Below are 19,577 nucleotides of genomic sequence, written 5' to 3' on the forward strand. Positions count from 1 at the left end.
AGGACCTTTAAATTGCCCTCCAAAGGTTCTTAAACTGCAGCTACAACTGAATTTGACCCACCTTCCTCTGTTTAAATCTCTGCTTGGTTCTGGAACAAAATGTAGGAATAAAGTTTAAAAACAATTTAAAACTTCCCAAAATTTGCATACAGCCCAGAGCGGTCTTAATCCACCCCTGTGCAGGAGGAGCTGAGCATCTATGGCTAAATTGTAAATCTCGCTAAGCTTAAGAATGCCTGATCTAACTTTAGACCTCTTATTTATAAAAACTAGCACTAAATGTAACTGTAAAACCATGTAACAGTGTGATCAGCTCTCTTCCTTAAGAGTAGTTGTATGTACGTGCAGTTCTAGTTGTGCATGCTTTCTTTACTAAGGCTAGGTTCACGTCACGTTTTTGCAACACACTCAGCGAATATATAAAATGAGAAAGCTCTAGACGCGTACACTAAGCATATCCATAAACATATACTACTCAGTGGGGGCATCGCTTTTGCCTCTGTCTGCACAGTATACGTCGTATACTGTGGAAAACACAGAAAGTTTTTTTTCCATCCTGCTCCTTCCTGCTGAAAAATGTATACACTCAGCGGAGGCCGTTGGAGGCAATGGGATACGGATGCAAAGTATTGCCTCCATCCCTGCCCTCTGCTGAATATCAGCTGCAGCAGCCAATCGCTGACCACTGCTGATATTCATTCCTCCTACCACTTTCATGTCGGAAGGGAGGAACAACATATAACACTGTATGTGCATACAGTGGGGTGTGTGTTAGCCTTCCATTGTAAGGGTACATCGGGATCACCATTGATCCAATAGTCCATGCTGGGCATTCAGTTTTAGACAATTCTGTGGAACTTGATTACGATTTTGGGTTGGCTTACTTTAGACCACTCTTTTCACACTCTACCATTTCCACCAGGAAATGCCCTTTTCACAGTAAACCACATCCCCTTACAGAGGATGGGACAAAAAGTCTTCAAAAGCCTTTAAAAGGTGACACGTTTCATATATTAGACAATTCGAGAATCTTTTGACCAGTAGATCTACTACATACGTGTTACATGTACGTGTGAAAGTGTTGCTTCGTGTATGTGGTCTAATAAAATGTATGAAAGGAGGTCTGGATTAGGTGTTTCTTCTTGGCTATATATGGCATGTATTCAGGGATGGGTCTATGGAGTCTATGGAAGTAAATGGGCAGATGGGTTGGGATTCCCTTCCTAATATTTGCAAAGAAACAAGGAAATAAATTAGGCCACATGTTATTATAAAGCCTTTTCACAGTTGGCACATGGGGCAACAATCCACCATCTGGGGACTATAAGTTGTTATATAAGATGCTATAAACCCACCCTGTATGTATGCTCATACATAGCTACAAGTAAACATGTTGTGATTTATGAATGAAATGAATCATTCACAGATATGATGACCCATGTTAGGTGAATTATGTGTGCCCTGTTTCATATGTCTTGTGCATATGTATTTTATCTTACCATAGAACAGCATGAGAATATAAGCACACCTTCCAACCTGCATGCTCATTTGTAGTAAACAACAGAAGGTATTTTATCCCCTATTTGTCTATGTTTATACCTTCTGAGATATTTTCTATAAAAATGTACTATGAAGAATAGCCCATTCCTTATGTAGATATTCACCCTTCAGTCATGTCTCGCATGATAATAAATTCTTGTATTCCGGACATATTAGGCCTCCTCACTTTGTTTTGCAACTTCCCTTTTGCAGCGTGAGATGATGTATGGGTCCAGAGATTCTTCCCCAACTCGACGCCTCAATAGTATGTCTCCTGCTCCTCACCTGGCTTCTGGATCTCCTCCTCCGGTACTTCAGTCCTCCTCCCCAGCACGATCCCGCATGTCTTACAGTGGTGGACGGCCACCTTCTTACGCTGGAAGTCCCGTGCATCATGGGGACAGAATGTCTGGTCTTCCTCCAGCCCAGGGAGTCTCTCCTAGTCCTAGCGCTATCTTGGAGAGGCGAGATGTGAAGCCTGATGAAGATATGTCCAACAAGAATGTGGTGCTGGTGAAGAATGAAGGACTTTATTCAGATCCTTATGGGATGGTCCATGAAGGTAGACTTAGCATTACATCCACCCAATCTTTAGCTGGACTTGGGGACCCTTTCTCATATCCCGGGGGGTTATACAAACGCGGATCAGTGCGTTCGTTGAGCACATATTCTGCCGCTGCTCTACAGACCGATCTTGAAGATGGAATGTACAAACCAAATTCTCATATGTACGGAGACACTTATGGACCTGGAATGGGTTTCCGTATTCCACCATCCTCTCCACAGAAGGTGTCAGATGGAAGGATGGTTGATGTTAACCAGAGTCAAGGTCCCCATAGTCCTTATTCAGGACCTTCCAGTCGGTCCTCCCCTGTACGCCAGACATTCCGCAAAGATTCTTCTTCTTCTGTTTTTATGGACAGTCCGGTTGGTAAGCAAAGGAATCCCAGCTCTTCCTCTGGGACCAATGAAATATTCCCCGGACCTGGTGAACGCCCTTTGTCTGGATTTAGCTCTCCAGTGCCCACCAAGGAGGTAGAGACAAGGTGAGATCAATAGTCCAATTTTAAATTATATATAACTTTATTTTTGTGACTGCCTGGTATTATTATGAGATGACAAACAAAAACAGGGAGGTAGATTGGGGGCACTGGGTCACGAGAATTAGCATTGGGTGACTTCAAAGGTTTCCCAAGGTTGACACAAAGAGGGCCATTTATTATTTTTTGGTGTAAGGTTGCACTAGAGCCGTTATATATTTTTCAGTGGGATATAAATTTGTGGCGCAAGGGATTAATAAATAGACACGGACTGAAAGGTTTAGAACTCCCTAGTCCAGCTTTAAGCTGGGCTATTTTTGCACCACAAAATGTGTCGGAAAAGTAGAAGCACCAGAAAACTGGTGGATTTACAAGCAGCACCAAAATTTTGCACCCAAAAATAGAACAAGTCAAGAGTGTCGGAAAACACCAATTTTATGGCACCGACACTTCATAAATTCAGGTGCAAGAGGCACAGAGAGGTATAACATGCCAGTTTTCGGTTTAAAAGGCCATAAGAAATGCCCCCCCAAAATGTTGAAAAATGTAGCCCATTGTGTTTAAGAGTAGTAATTTACTTCATACTCCTTACACGTTGAAGCCTGTTGTAGAGTTCAGCATACCTGGAGTAGGTTGGTTCCACTGAAAGGCTAAGACACCAAGCTGAAGTCACTAGTTGTAGGAGAAGCCTTGTGGATTCACTGTGGGCTTTGGTGAGACATTTAGAAAATACTCAAGAGGGTCTATAGATAGGTCATAATCTAATACTTGAAGTAAAAGGCAGAACTGGAGAAAAGGTTGCCCAAAAAGCCAATCCCAAAAGAAACCCAAGGGCTTCCCACATCTCTAACAGAGATTAGTAATGAACGAGTTAAATTTATGTAGAGTTGAGGTGTATGGTAACATTGCAGAATGTCGGAGTAATTTAGAATAGTAATTCCGGCACTGCTTTCTTTAAGATTATTTAATTACTACCACAATTAAATCCTTAAAAGCGTCATAGAAAAATATTTCTCGGCCCTCTTTACAGTCAGATCCACAATAAGATGAATTCTGATAATTAACACATTTTGAGGTATTAATAAATCAACATGCCTTATGTCAAGATAGCTGTCCAATAACGAGATGTTTATTGCTGAAGTGTTCTGCCGCTGCTGGCGTATTCATAAATGCATCATTTATTAATTAACCTGATTAATGTGTCTGCACAGACGTTTCTTCATTACTGTGATCTGAGCCCCGTAGGAGAGTCCAGGATCTAATAACACGCAAGAGAGGGACACTAAGCCACAGCAAAGAGGACACGTTGGGACTCCATGTTATGGTCTTGCAATAAAAGCTTGTCCTTGGATAAAGAATGATGTATTGGATGTAGAGCACCAGCATGAATGTGTATAGGAATGTGTATACAGTCTGTCTATAGGAAAAACTCTATTTCCGGGCAGGAATAGGACCTGCTCTATAATTTGTGGCCCAGGTCGGATCATGCACTGGGCTATGGAACTCACGGCTGTAGGAATGAGCCAAAAGGATTAAAAGGGGATGCTTACAATTATCCCAAACAACTCTTGTGTGCATTTAGGCTTCTGCAGGGAGATTCATATTCTTATATACTTTGTTTTGCAGAGAGCGAATGGAAGCAATGGAGAAACAAATCGCAAGTTTGACGGGTTTGGTCCAGAGTGCTCTCATGCAGAGTTCTCACAGCGAAAATCCCAGGTATACAGAGATGGGAACGTATGACGTATATATGATCCATGATGATCACACGCTAATACATAGAACTTGTACTGTAACCAGCGTTCCCATATATGAAATATCAAGAAAAGAGCCAAAATAGGGAATGGGACTCAAAGCAAGTGGTCGCAATATAAGGTGGGACTCAAAATAGGGGCCAAAATAGTTCATAGGACTCAAGAATACTTGGCGTTAGAAGGAGTAGAACTCAAGGATACCGGCCACAACAGTTTAGGGCACTTTAGAGGCCCCCCCCCCAATATGTAAGTTGTCTATAGATATTACATAACCAACCTCTTATGGCCACTAAATAATGGGCCACAAATAGTAGGAATACTGGTCAGGCCAGGAGGAACACTGGACAGGTGATAACAGAATTTTGGAACCTCATAAACAGTCAGTCCAATACAGCCAAGGTAGAAAACAGGTAAATTGTGATCTGCAGGTAGTTCCTTAAATTTTCCCCTACTTAAGTACACCCGACTTACAGACAACCCCTAGTTACAGACAGACCCCTCTGACCTCTGAATGCTTTTCTATAGTCCCAGACTGCAGTGATCAGCTGTAAGGTGTCTGTAATGAAGCTTTATTGATAATCCTTGGTCCCATTACAGCAAAAAATGTTTAAACTCCAAGTGTCACTGGGGCCAAAACATTTTTTGTCTGGATCTACAATTATAAAATATACAGTTTCAACTTACATACAAATTCAACTTAAGAACAAACCTCCGGACCCCATCTTGTACGTAACCCGGGGACTGCCTGTATCTGTATTCCAGTTTCTTAGTGGCCACCGTATTACGGTCTGAACGTGATCCTAAGAATATATAGGCCATTGCTTTATAATTCCTACGAAAATATTAATTTTATTGGAGGTTGTTTGCTTAATCCTCATTGTTCAGACACCCACACACAAAGATTTATACTCCGTTATAGAGTGAATACAGGATTATTTGTCAGAGCCCCCGAGGCTTGGAGGAATGCCATTACATAGTACAATGTGACAATGACAGGCGCCAGCTAAAAACTGTTTAATACATCCATTTCCCTTACAATAAACAGACTAATCTCTTGTAGATTATAACTTTGGTCATTTACTTGGGGCGATTATTGTTCAGTTCTCATATGGGTGAAAAATTATTCTGTAAATGAGCTATTAATTCTTAGAAATAAATAGGAGGACCATTATCTTAATAAATACATAACCAGGCAGTCCCCTGGTTATGTACAAGTTGGGTTCTATAATTTGTTCTTTAGTGGAATTTGTATGTAAGTTGAAACTGGTCTATTTTGTAAGTGTAATTACAATAGAAAATTTTTTTTTGTTCTGTGACAATTGGATTTTTAACATTTTGGGTTAAGTGCTGGATCCGTTGAATGACAACCCCCAGTGATGGAACTTAGTGGACTATTATGATTCTTCTTCTTCTCTCTTATTTTGAACACAACACTAAATGATAAAGTCTATCTGCAAGTTGAACTGGGTTTTGTATGTGAGGCCAACTAAAAGACTTTTGTTATTTTTGTCCTCTATTTTGAAATCTTTTTTTTTCTAATGTTTATTTCTAGTGAAAAGACAGAGTCATCAAACAGTGGATCAACAAGTGAGTAATGGTTAAATCAGTTTATTAGATGACTTGTGTGGGGTAAAATGTTATTATAATAATTAGGGCGGCACGGTGGCTGAGTGAGTAGCACATCTGCCTTGCAGCACTGGGGTCCTGGGTTCGGATCCCACTCAGGTCAACATCTGCAAAGAGTTTGTATGTTCTCTCCGTGTTTGCGTGGGTTTCCTCCGGGTACTCCGGTTTCCTCCCACACTCCAAAACATACTGTTAGGCTGTTAGATTGTGAGCCCCATGGGGACAGGGACCAATTTGACATGCTTGTGAAGCGCTGCGTAATCTGTGTGCGCTATATAAATAAAGAACTATAATAAAGAACTACTACTATTTATAGATTCCACACCTTTCTTCAATAGTAAAGTGCCATATAGGTAATTAGATAGTGGAGAAGCTATGTTTGAAAGATTTTTCTTTCTTGTTTAATTAATGTGTATGTTGTATGACTCATAATAAATGACATTTGAATACTTCAATAGAGCCCAGCTCTATTAAAGTGAAAGGAGTTGAGTTACAGTACCAGTCACTACCTTAGGGCAGGTGTGGTGCTGTTTCATGGTTTTATAATAGTGGGCAAGACAATCTCATGTTTTTCAGCTGTCCAGGGTAAAAACTTGTATTCACCTGCTATTATTCTGTATAGAAACCAAGATTTTGGGTATGTATCACATAAAAAAATTGGTACTGAAAAATTTACTTTTTCTAAAAAACTGGATGATTCCTTATGGTTTTTACACTATTTATGAAGTGACCTTGGCATACACTTCCAAAACAGGACTTGGTCTATAAAAAAGAGGTCTGGGGGTTGGTATGATGCATACAATAAGTATGCATACAGCAAGTCACTGCAGACATGTTGAAGTCTGTGTGCATGACTGACCTCTGGTGGTAAAAGGTAGAAGTGCACAATAGAAGCAATTTTCTTACCTATGAGAAGCAGAAAACTAAATATGATAATGTTTTACCTGTAGCAGAGTTCTTTACACTATACAACACCCTCACAAGTTTAATGGGAATAATATCATTAGTTCTGCATCATCTGCATTTAGTTCTTTATAACATAGATACTAGTCTGCATGTGATTTATTATGTCTCATTTCTTGTTCTACCGCAGCTACTGGACCTCAAAATGCTGGTACCCCAATGTCTACTCCTACTCCAGGGTCCACGTCCACCCCTGCGGACCAAAGCAAGGCAATCACTCGCCTGCACATGCAGCTTCATCTTCATGACCTGCAACATAATGCCAGTGAACTAAGGAACCAGCTGCAGCAGCTGAAAAAACTGCAGGTACCTAATAATACCCAGAAACAATGACGGAAATACTTTTAGGCCCCGGGAAGATATGGCACAATTGGCTAGGCTACTCACTGCAAATTATGGGGATAACGTTTCTCATCCGCAGCCCTTTTTACACCTGTGACACAGGGTACAAGAGGTTGTATTTGATTTTATAGGGATCTTATAGAATTGCCTATGGCAGAAGTGCAAAACCTGTGTCCCAATTGCCTCAAGTTGTGCCCTGCACCCTCATGGCGGGTAGAAACCAATGAGCATTTCCATCACTAATCACTGATGGAAACACTCACAAGTACATCTGACAAGTATTCACTGGTCCTGGTCCCTCTCCTCCTGCTCTGGACCTCAATGTCGCTTGTATGCACCAGGACCCAGAGCAGAGCAGCGCCCGGAGCAGGAAAGGACATCAGAACTGTGAATGTGGCTGACAAGTGTTCACACTTCATAGTTCTCTCCTGCTTTGTGCGCTGCTCTTCTGTGTCACTTGGTGCTGGTACCATGACCCGCCATAGGGATCCAGAACAGAACGAGACTCACGGCATAGAAGAAAATCGAGTATGGCTCAGGGAGCAGTTGAGGGACTATGAAAGGTAAGTATTTATTATTTTATTTTTTGTCTGCTCTGAGGTGTCCATTATTATTTGTCTGCATTATTATTTGTCTGCTCTGGGGAGTCTCCAATGTTATAATTGTCAGTTTTTTTATGGTACACTTAGTTTAACAGACGTGTTAGGAACTTCCAACATAAATGTGGCGGCCGGTGCACAGTTTTGTGTTGCGGTGGACACAGTGCAGCTGCAAAACAAAACTGGTGCATGTTTATAAGGGACTGCAGGAGACATCTCTTACATTATAATTGATGATGAGTTACATAGAGCTTTTTACTTCTTTTTACTTTAGCTGCAGAACCAGGAGACGGTACGGACCATGTTGAAACGCACAGAGACTGAGCTCAGTGTGAGGGTTACAGACACCATGCGCAAACAAGAAGACCCATTACAGCGTCAGAGAGCTATGGTGGAGGAAGAGAGGCTGAAGTATCTAAATGAGGAGGAGCTGATAACCCAGCAGCTCAAGTAAGCGAAAATCTACACCCAGCATTGTCTGTATCACACCACCACTGCCATGGTCTTATGGTCTTATTATAGCCAGAATTCATATTTATGTGATTATTCTTGATTTTTCTACCTACAGTGATTTAGAGAAATCAGTGGATAAGATTAAGAAAGATCTTGCACACAACCATCGTCTGATATCGGTGCAGGAACTGGAGGAAAAGGCTGTGGTGCTGAAACAGCTTGGGGAGACGCTGACAGAGCTGAAGGGTAAGGCACAAGCGGTCCAATGTCAAATACATGTGTAATGGAATTGGGCTAGGTTTACCTTGTCAATGTACTGTAGATAGCTGGTTCTGAAGGACCATGAATGGAGTGCCCCATAATGCTTCAAAATGAGTCTACATAAAAATATGACCCTTCACCAACTACAAGCATATCAAAAAGGAAAGTATTCCAAGTATTCCCACCAACTTTGAGGCTGGAGATTACAACATTATGAGCAGGATCATTATTAAGGGACAATAAGAGGTGGTGAAAGGTCCACTTTAAAAGGGTCGTCAGGAGATTAATGAGCATGGCTGCTTTTTTATAAGAAAACAGCGCTATACCTGATCATGGTTTGTGCTGGACTTGCAGTGCAGCAATATAGAAATGAATGGAGCTTTGTTGCTATGCCACATGCTATCCATGAACAGTCGCTGAAGGGTAAGCCATTTTTGGAAGAAAGCAGCCATGTTTTTCAAGCTCTGGACAAGGGGCACATTACTTACAAATTCGGACAGTTCACTGAAAGTGCATTGTCCTTGTTTAATGCAGAGTTCGGCAATTCACTAAGATTGTGCGGCAGAAATCATTAATCCGCAATGGTCTGACAGAGTTCACCCCTTAATTTTTGTCGCATGGAAGCCAGCGCAGCTGCACCCCAAAAGGGTTGAGTATGACACAATTGCAGCGCAGACACTTCTTAAATACCTGTGCTAATCGTTTTAGCCATGAAGAACGTGCACGGTTCGACAAAAGTGCATCATGGGACCCTTAGTAGATGTACCCCTGTGTGTCTTCACATCACTGATAATTTAATGTTTAGTTCCTCTTCCAATCTCCAGCTCAGTTTCCCAGTCTGCAAAGTAAAATGCGAATTGTCCTGCGTGTGGAGGTGGAAGCAGTGAAGTTCCTTAAGGAGGAGCCGCACCGCTTGGATGGGCTGCTGAAGAGGTGCAAGACGGTTACTGACACATTGGCTCAGATACGCAAGTAAGTAATCTCAGCCAACATATCAAGTATAAAGCTTCCCACAGACCTCATATAATACATACGTGACCCCTCTCTTGACACGTCTGTTTTATTAAGTACATGTATTTTCATATGAAATAAGAATTTCGGATCATCCATCCTTAACCTAGTGTTGTGTTGACCGACACCCCCCCCCCCTCCCCCGTTATTCCTTCTTAGTGTATCAATAGATTCTTATTCAGTTTTATACTCCCTGCATACAGGAAAAGTCTCCTTACTCCTGTCATGTCTCCTTACTACTTATTCATTGTAGGATAAATGAGGAGATGCAGAGTTTGACCTTGTAGCTGTCACTCCTCAGTGCGTCTATTCCTCTGTATTATCGGCTTTCCCCATTCACTGTAACACTGGAGATCATATCCAATGATCAGTCCATATCAATAAAATACTAACAACAAATGGGAAAGATTGGCCTTTTACAGATAATGTATTTTAAAGTACTTTCCTGTAAGTCACTCCATGTGCAATGTTATTTTGGGTTATTTTCTAAATTCACTTTTTTCTATGGTTTAAGGTGTCCTCTTATGTTCTCCAGGCAAGTAGATGAAGGTGTTTGGAACACTCCAGAGAACCTCCATAATCCCTCTCCCAAGAAAACGGCAACTGATGGAGAATTCTCCAAAAGCACAGATTTTGAGCTTCCCTGTAGCCCCCCAACAAACTTCTCACAGCTTAATGAGTCTCAGAACCCGAAGTGGGAACCTGTCTGTCATAGCGATGCTGCTTCTCACACTAGTACCCCAACCCGAGGGGAGATGGTGACAGTGAAGACTCAGACAGTCCCAGAGACACAGAGCAAGAAGGTGGGAGGAGAGAAATCTGTTTCCATTGAGGTTAGTAATTTGATGATATTGAGGAGAGAAACAGTGATGCACACCAAAAACAGACTAACGGACTAATGTCTTATAAGAATTTAAAGAAAAGGGGAGTCGCCTAACAGGAAATGGGTTTGGCCTAAGTCTCATGTCCGTGTGCCAAAAAAATCTTCAAACTTTTGCCACATTTTTCTGATGTAAACTAGACCATCTAAATGCAAAGTTAGACTTGACCGTCTCATGCTACACCAGATTTGCTATATCTGGGGCTGGATAAGACTTTCTATTATCACTGCTCACCTTCCAACCAGGACAGTTTCATTTTTGGCAAATTTTTACATTTGTCTTTGAAAATGTCTAGCACCAAAAGTGTTCTCCTATGAGCATATATAATGTTCATTATATAAATTCATTTTAATTGATTTCTATTATCCTTGGATTATGCTTATCTCATTACACTGACGGCACTCAGTATAGCAACACTGATCTTATTTGCCACGTTTCATGGACATTTAGTTAATATTCTTTAATATCCGGCAGTATTTATGGTCTTTATGCTAGTAAAGGCCTTTTTACATTGGTAGAGAATCATGACAAATATTCAAATCAAAAATTCCTGGTAATAGCCATTCCATATAATATATTGGTCAATTGCTTCTTTTATGTGATACCATAAATCATCATATTAACATTGCATATACAGAAGTACGCTGCAGAGAAATGTAAATTGTATGGTGATGAATGATTCCCATACAGCAGGAATGACATGATACATGAAAAGACTGCTAACATCCAATCCCAATCATTGCCCCTTAGTTAGTCACAGTTAAAGGATCCTAGGTTATATGGACCTACAAAGAATGATGTAATTTCCAGGCAGATAAAGCTATTGCTCAATACAAATAAATGTTTAAATCATTAAAAGTATTTCAAGCCAAAAAAATATTACCTTCCTCAATTTTTACTTAAAGGGGTCTTTCCACGAATACAAGTGGATAGGGCCTAACTTGCTGATCAGTGGGGGCTTCAGTGATGAGATCCCCACAGATCACGAAAACGAGGGGTCCGATTGTTTCCCACGTACCTTTGTCGAACCCCTTGTCGCTCCATAAGAGTAATGGAGCAGACAACCGCGCATGACCATTGTGCTCCATTAATCTCTATGGAGCTGACGGAGATCGCCGAGCGCAGCGCTCAGCAATTTCTGTCGAACCAATGAGATGTATGGAGCACAACGGTCATGCGCAGCTGTCTGCTCCATTACTCTCATGGAGAGACGAGGGGTCCGACAGAGGTACGTGGGACCCCATCGGACCCCTCGTTTTCGTGAACGGTGGGGTCTTACAAGTTACAAGTAAGTATTATTATTTGTCCGGATGTGTCGGGCAATTTGCAATATCGTACTGAATTGGAAAGTGAAATGGTCCCTAAACGTTTCAACAAACTTTGCACATATCAATAGTACATGTTTCTTCAAGAAACTTTTTGTTATATGTTTTTATAACAACTTAACTCTGGGCTTTGTCACTCTCCCTTTTTCCTTATTCACTTTTTTCTTTTATCACTTATTTACTCTGAAGACTCTGCTTAAAGGACATCTACCACCAGGATGAAGGATTGTAAACCAAGCGCACTGAAATACTGGTGTGCGCCCCTTCTGCCAGAATCTGCTCTTCTTTTAGCTTCTTATGCCCTGGTTTTAACAATAAAAGGTGTTTAAAATTATGCAAATTAGGATCCATTAATACCCATGGAGCTTGGAGCCCCTCAGGCTCATTTGCATAATTTTAAAAAACTTTTTTTTCTTTAAAATAAGGGCATAAGAAGCCTAAAAAACAACAGATGCTGGCACAGGGGGCACTCGTCAGTATTCAGTCAGTGTTCTTGGTTTACAATCCTTCATCCTGGTGGTAGAAGTCCTTTTATTCTGTCTTTCTAACAATACGGACAAAAGCTAAATGCTGATTTGTCAGATTACATAGAAGTTGTAAGCAGAGCATGGGGGAAAGTTAGTGAAAGCAACGTATGCCCTTTCATCAGGACAGAGAGGACTGAAAACTAGAGATCACACATTTGTGTTGCGGCTGCACTATACCTGACGCACAGTGTGTGCAATAAAATTGTGTCGCACGTCCTATGTTAAAGGTGCACCAAAAAAAAATTGGTGTACTCGATCGGGGCAGTGCAGGGGGTGCCAGATTCATGAAGAACGTGTCCCACACATCTGGCGCACCCTGCGCACTACACAGGCACATACTGCAGTTTGCACGGTTTTTGATAAATGTGGCCCATTGGCTGCAGAGATAAGGGCTGCTGGAAGATGAAGTCTACATAATGTCCAGAAACAGTGTTACTGCTCACTGACACACACTGGACTACTGATTTCTCCGAAGTGTATTGAACGGTTGCGTTTTTAAGGACGAGTGTGTGGTTACCATTGGGTTATATGTGTGACCATTAATCCACCTTCCTCCCTTTATAGGCAGCTGAGCGAGACTGGGAGGAGAAGCGAGCAGCACTGACACAGTACAGTGCCAAAGATATTAACCGCCTACTGGAGGAGACCCAGGCCGAGCTCATGAAGGCTATTCCAGACCTGGACTTTGCAGCTAAGCATAAACCAACTGGAAGTGCAGCATCCACCCCAGAGCACCGTGCCAGCAAGCCACAGCCAGCACAAAAGCTCAGCACCAAATTAGATCCCAATGGGAGAAGAGGATCGGGTAAGCCACTACAATGCACATATGTCTACATACATATATAGTGTATATGTGTGTGTATAATGTTTGTGATATTGGTTCACTATATCCTCCCTCACTTGCAGATGAACTGACAGTCCCTAGATACAGGACTGAAAAGCCATCAAAGTCCCCTCCACCTCCTCCACCCCGCCGCAGCTTTCCATCCTCGCATGGAATCACAACAACTCGAACAGGAGAGGTGATTGTCACCGGCAAGAAGGACCCTACATTCATCAAGGTGAGAAATGGAGTCGAAAGATTTATATGTGAAATGAAACACTTTGTATGACCACCTCTGGCTGGTTACAGTATTTGCCTTCTGTCTATTTCTTATGTATGTTCCTTTAATAGCCTTAACCATTACATAGTTACATAGTTTATATGGTTGAAAAAAGACACCACAAAGGCCAACAAAGAGGGCCCATTAGAAATTTTGGGCTATCAACTTTTTTAGGGGGGTATACAGGATTATTATTAGGCTACATTCATATTTTGATATGTTCAGCGTATACCCCAGGAAGCTAGCAGCTTATAACCTGAGCGTATAAAGATAAATACATGCTGGCAGATAGAGACATCTTCTTTGCCTCTGTCTGCACGGTATACATAGCATGTTGCTTTTTTCCATCCTGCTTTCTCCTGCTGAATGACATATAACCTATAGGGGACATACAAAAGTATTAGATGCAAAGTATTGGATCCATCCCCAGCCTCCGCTGAGCCTATACTGTTGGAGATCCACAGTGATGTCCATCACTGGAGGAAACACCCTGAACATCGGCAGCAGCCAATTACTGGTTTCTGTCAATGTTCATGAGAATGTATTCCACTATATGTGCATATAGGGGGATATATCCTAGACAATGGGGGAATTTCCACTTCTTCTTTCAACTGTATGGGTGTCCTCAGGGATTTTAAAAGTTGTAGCAGAGCAGGGAGCAATAACTAACTACTTAAATAGCTGACTTTTAAAATAGTGGGATTTTTTTTCCAGTCTGAAAAAAGGTCTCTGGAAAATTGGCCATCACTGAGCTTTGCAAACAATAGATCTTCATTACTGCAATCCTGGAGAAGATCTCTCACCGGTGTTAGACCTCAGCCTCTTGACAAACCTTATGGCATTTTATCCAAGGACATTTTCCCCTGTTTTCCAGAAGTCAGACTCTGAGGAACTCGAAAGCCAGAAACCTCAGGTGAAGCTTCGTCGGACTGTGTCTGAAGTGGTTCGCCCAGCATCCACCCCACCAATCATTGCCTCCGGTATCAAAGACGATGATGACGAAGACAGGATTATTGCAGAGTTAGAGGTGAGATTTGGTGACCCAGCAGTGCTAGTTACTCCCTATGCACTTACATACATTCTTATTACCGTATATTTATATTTTAATGAAAATTTTTATTTTGATATAAAGCTATATTTATTTCAACATTTTTTGTTTTGTTTTATGAAAATGTGCTTTCTATTGTATGAAATCTGTAAGACCCCAGATTCTCTCTGAATATAAATTACAAGCCGTGGTGTAGGGTTCAGAAATGTTTTCAATAAACTGTTTCTCATGCGGGATAGAAACTTTATCTCCTATGGAAAAACATTGAAAGTGCAGTAATTGTGTGAGTAGTAAGTAGTAGTAATTTTCAGCATTGTTATGCCACAGGGAAATGAGACAGAATGGTGAGAATAACAAAAAATAGATGTTTTCATCTGTGAGGCAACAGAAGCTTATAATGGAGACTTCCATGTAAATGTGAACTGTACTTGAGATGGGCATATTGTTTTTATAGGGCTTACATGTAGTACCGTATATACTTGAGTATAAGCCGACCCAAGTATAAGCCGAGACCCCTAATTTTACCACCAAAAAACTGGGAAAACCTATTGACTCGAGTATAAGCCGATGGTGGGAAATGCATTGATACAGCCAGCTCAGCCTGCCCCCTGTAGTATACAGCCAGCCCAGCCTGCCCCCTGTAGTATACAGCCAGCCCAACCTGCCCCCTCTAGTATACAGCCAGCCCAGCCTGCCCCTTGTAGTATACAACCAGCCCAGCCTTCCCCTGTAGTATACAGCCATCCCAGCCTGCCCCCCAGTAGTATACAGCCAGCCCAGCCTGCCCCCTGTAGTATACAGCCAGCCCAGCCTGCCCCCTGTAGTATACAGCCATCCCAGCCTGCCCCCAGTAGTATACAGCCATCCCAGCCTGCCCCCCAGTAGTATACAGCCAGCCCAGCCTGCCCCATGTAGTATACAGCCAGCCCAGCCTGCCCCCTGTAGTATACAGCCATCCCAGCCTGCTCCCCAGTAGTATACAGCCAGCCGAGCCTGCCCCCAGTAGTATACAGCCAGCCTAGCCTGTCCCCAGTACTATACAGCCAGCCCAGCCTGCCCCCAGTAGTATACAGCCAGCCCAGCCAGCCCCAAGTAGTATACAGCCAGCCCAGCCTGTCCCCAGTAGTATACAGCCGGCCCCCAGTAGTATACAGCCAGCCCAGCCTACCCCCAGTAGTATACAGCCAGCCCAGCCTGCCCCCAGTAGTATACAGCTAGCCCAGCCTGCCCCCAGTAGTATACAGCCAGCCCAGCCTGCCCTGTAATAGTATACAGCTAGCCCAGCCTGCCTCGTGTAGTATACAGCAAGCCCACCCTGCCCCGTGTAGTATACAGCAAGCTCAGCCTGCCCCGTGTAGTATACAGCCAGCCCAGAACTAAATAAAATAAATAAACTTATATACTCACCCACCGGTGGCCCCGATGTGCAGCGCTGCTCCCCCGATGTCCCCACGCTGCTCCCCCTCCACGCTACTCGACTTATGCATGAGTATACACGGTTATGCTGGACTTTAAGAAATATTGACAGCAGCCTGACTTCTACTTAATACCATAGAGAAGATGTGTCCCAAGACTGACATAGACGGAATGTACATCTCTCTACTAAGAATGGGGTTTGTGATTTTATTTAAGGTCCGTAGACGAACTGCAGGACAGTATATTCATATGGTTAGATGAAATGGTATACATACAATGAAATACATACAAGGTCTTTGCAGTTATAATGGGTGAACAGTATATGTAGAGAGTACTATACACTTGTACTGTAAAATATATTTGCAGTCAGACTTTTTATTATTAGTCTTTAAAGACAATTAAGGAAAAGGTGGAATACTAGCTGAAAAACCATGTACTGTACATGTATAAAATAATGAGACACATTTTCATAGGCCATCAGATGAACCATCTGATATTGTGGCAGGATTGCTTTCTAGTTACTGATAGATTTCAGCTGGTGTCATGACTTTCCATTGCTTTTTGCCTCTATCTTTCTTCATGTGTTCAATACTTATTCCCTCTGGCATTTCTCATTATTACCATTATATTTAATGTCATCATATATGCTGTTTGTACTATATTCAAGGAAAGCCCTCTATGGCAGCACATATAGGCATAGATTCAAGAATACTTAATATCTCATGTAAACTATATTTACATAATATACTGGGAAGTGTCTAGTCACTGCATATCAATGGCATGGTGTGTGGGCTACAATATCTGAGCTGATGGTCAATTCTATATACAGTTTATATTGATTCTCAGTTCATTTGTCCATTGCTGTCTTGGATGAATTTCCCTAACAGCACTTGTTGGATTAGAGGCAGTGGGATCCAGGTAGCTACTCCGATCCAGCCACTGTTTGTAATCTGTAGACGTATTCCTATATCTAATTTCTTCTCTGACATGTCCTAGTGCTAGTCTAAATCTGGTTATGGGTTATAATTTCTCGGCTGCCCATAGCTTTGTTAGTGGCCAGTGACAAATATTTCTTAAAGGTTCTACTTCTAATGAAGAGGTTGTAGGAACTTGAATGTAAGTATGCATGACAAAGCAAGATCATCATGTGTCCTTCTTGACCATCAGCGTGTACACGTGGCTGGGTGGATTATTTCACGTGGAATATATGGGAGAACCCATCATGACCAGCTCTTCTTTCTGCCGGCTCCCATGAAGATCTCATAGACATAAGAGTGTATAAGGGGTTTTCCCTTGTTGCTCTAAAGAAGTTTTCTAAGTTGCAGAGGGTCTAAGTAAACGCACTATAACGTGTGTGATTTAGTACACAGCTTTTACAGTTTGGTTTCTGTCTCCCATCCTGCTGTATTTTGACTTCCCAGGTGTTTCAGAGAAGTTCTGGGTCCCTCTTTATACCTCAGTTCCATTCTGAGCACTCAACGGCATCCCATTCGGTGCCACGTCCAGCACATCTGTGGTCTAATGAGGCCACCATTGAACATGGAGGATGGAAGGTAACAGCTTGTGTTCTGGGCACCTTGGCCCGGTCTGCTGTGCACTTCTCACCGTCTAATCCTTCACTCTACCTTCTTTTATCGTCTTTTTTAACCAACTAATGCCTCACTTCCTCTGTCCCTCACTCCACTGAAAGTATCAAGCCTACTAATGCAAGCCGAGCTGCCTGTCACTCATCTGCACATCTCCAGAGCAGGCATGGGGAGTCATGTGTTTACTGCATGTCTATAACGCCGTATGACAGCATTACTGATGATATCTGGCATGAACCAAGAGTCACCAAGTTAATTCACTATTTGATGTACCGTGTATCTAATTGTGGGGTCAAGTATTAGACCTTTGGTTAATACATGACGTGTTCCTGTATTAATTCTCAATACTGGTGTCTACTGTTCCATTAGTAGATCCAATAAAGATCCTTTACCAAATCTGGAGCCATTGTATAAATACAGTCTATAAGGCATACACATAACATGTGTAATCAGTTTGCACTTGTAAGCAGTAAATGGCAGCCAAAACCTTAAATCCAGCTTGCGAAGTTCCTCCATAAACTGTGTTTCCAAGGTGTCCCCATAGGGTACCTGCCCAAAATCTTAACTTTAATACACAATGGGGCACATGTATCATTTGTTTTTCTTTGCAAGTCACCATGCTTTTGGAGTCTAAATTTGCCATTGTGATACAAGTCTGTTTTTTTTTTTCTTTTTCTCTGATTTGCGGGTATTTTGAATTTTTCCCGACTTTTTAGATGTATGTACGGAACTAAGCAAAAATGCACCTAAAAAGTCCCAAAAACGAAAAAAAAACTGTAAAAAGAAGAGAAAAAAACAGATCAAAATAAAAATACTTAGTTACAAAGGACCTATCTGCCCACTGTGACCTCTGGTCCATCTATCTGGAAGCTGGTATTTTACTTATCTTTAGCTCCAGGCAGCAATGGTCAACATAAGAATTATGAAATGTTTCCACAGTTACCCTTTATTCTTAATCCTTCTTCCAATGACAGCCCAGAATTATGAAAATCTTATGCAGGCAGTCCCCGGGTCATGTACAGGATAGGTTCTGTAGTTTTGTTCTTAGGTTTAATTTGCATGTAAGTCGGAACTGTATATTTTATAATTGTAACCCCCAGCCAAAATTTTTTGGTCTCTGTGACAATTGAATTTTAAAAATGTTGGATTGTCATAAAAACCAGGATTAACAATAAAGCTTAATTGCTGACACCTCTGATAACTGTTATAGCTGTTTATTGTAACCTAGGGCTAAAGTACAGTAAATTACCAACATCCAGAGGTCCATTTGTAACTAGGGGTCGTCTGTAAGTCTGGTGTTGTTAAGTAGGGGACCGCCTGTAGTCACAGGTAGGAAAACAATAAATACTTACAAAATATACTAGTTCAGACTTACATACAAATTCATTTTAAGAACAAGCCTACAGAACCTATCCTGTATATAACCCGCGGACCACCTGTAGATCTGAACTATCTTGTGTTCATACATAAAGAAGAGATGATCTTGCACTTCAGAAGACTACTGGGATCTGCATATTGTGCACTTCCAGCCTGGGTTGTCTGTTTGGTTATACGGTTTGATAGTTCTGCATTCATAAACACTAGATACTAAGTTGAGAGTACTTTTAGGACATTTACAAACAATATTAGTTAAACCAAATTTATTGGAGTATTAACCAAATCTTTGAATTTTACACACTTGTGCAGATTGTCAAATAAATCCCCTTCACCGGTAGGTGGTAGTTTTTTTTTTTAATGTGAGTTTACTCAATAGAGAGGCTTTTTGTACCTAGATTGTATAAATCGAATAGTGAAAACTAGTCTTTTTTATTTTTGATGACCCATTACTGACAAACCTATTCACAGTGGGCCCCAGACTGAGGTCCTACACCTGGCTAAGTTTGGCAGGGAAAGCCATGACTAGAAGTCAATCCAATGACTGGTTTACCATGTCATCCAACGGAGGCTTGAGTTCTCTGTAATGGGAAGTTCTTCTACAGAGACTCTCTGTACTGCTTCCTAGAGGCAAGTTTCTACTGAGGAAAGCTGCAGATCTTCTGCTCAGCATGGCTGCTGTGGTAGATAATGTTGCATTTACCTTCCATCCTGGTGATTCCTCTCCTG

The 19,577-nt window shown here is 41.7% G+C and overlaps 1 protein-coding gene across 12 annotated transcripts in view; it reads left to right on the plus strand.

The window, feature by feature from the left end:
• The window catches only part of SRCIN1 (SRC kinase signaling inhibitor 1), a 269,365-nt gene that overhangs the window by 234,864 nt on the left and 14,924 nt on the right, over positions 1-19,577 (plus strand). For 8 of the 12 annotated variants that reach the window (XM_072111574.1, XM_072111569.1, XM_072111572.1 and 5 more), the window contains 12 exons: positions 1,753-2,585; positions 4,206-4,298; positions 5,886-5,920; positions 7,053-7,228; positions 8,138-8,313; positions 8,432-8,562; positions 9,402-9,549; positions 10,103-10,421; positions 12,886-13,126; positions 13,228-13,382; positions 14,299-14,451; positions 17,310-17,441. In XM_072111574.1, the coding sequence (XP_071967675.1) occupies positions 1,753-2,585; positions 4,206-4,298; positions 5,886-5,920; positions 7,053-7,228; positions 8,138-8,313; positions 8,432-8,562; positions 9,402-9,549; positions 10,103-10,421; positions 12,886-13,126; positions 13,228-13,382; positions 14,299-14,451; positions 17,310-17,441 (2,592 nt within the window). The remainder of the gene's footprint in view (positions 1-1,752; positions 2,586-4,205; positions 4,299-5,885; positions 5,921-7,052; positions 7,229-8,137; positions 8,314-8,431; positions 8,563-9,401; positions 9,550-10,102; positions 10,422-12,885; positions 13,127-13,227; positions 13,383-14,298; positions 14,452-17,309; positions 17,442-19,577) is intronic. The other 4 variants (XM_072111570.1, XM_072111573.1, XM_072111580.1 and 1 more) reach the window with 1 other exon arrangement.

This window comes from Engystomops pustulosus, chromosome 6 (genome assembly GCF_040894005.1).
Source record: "Engystomops pustulosus chromosome 6, aEngPut4.maternal, whole genome shotgun sequence".
NCBI classification, from domain to species: Eukaryota; Metazoa; Chordata; class Amphibia; order Anura; family Leptodactylidae; genus Engystomops; species Engystomops pustulosus.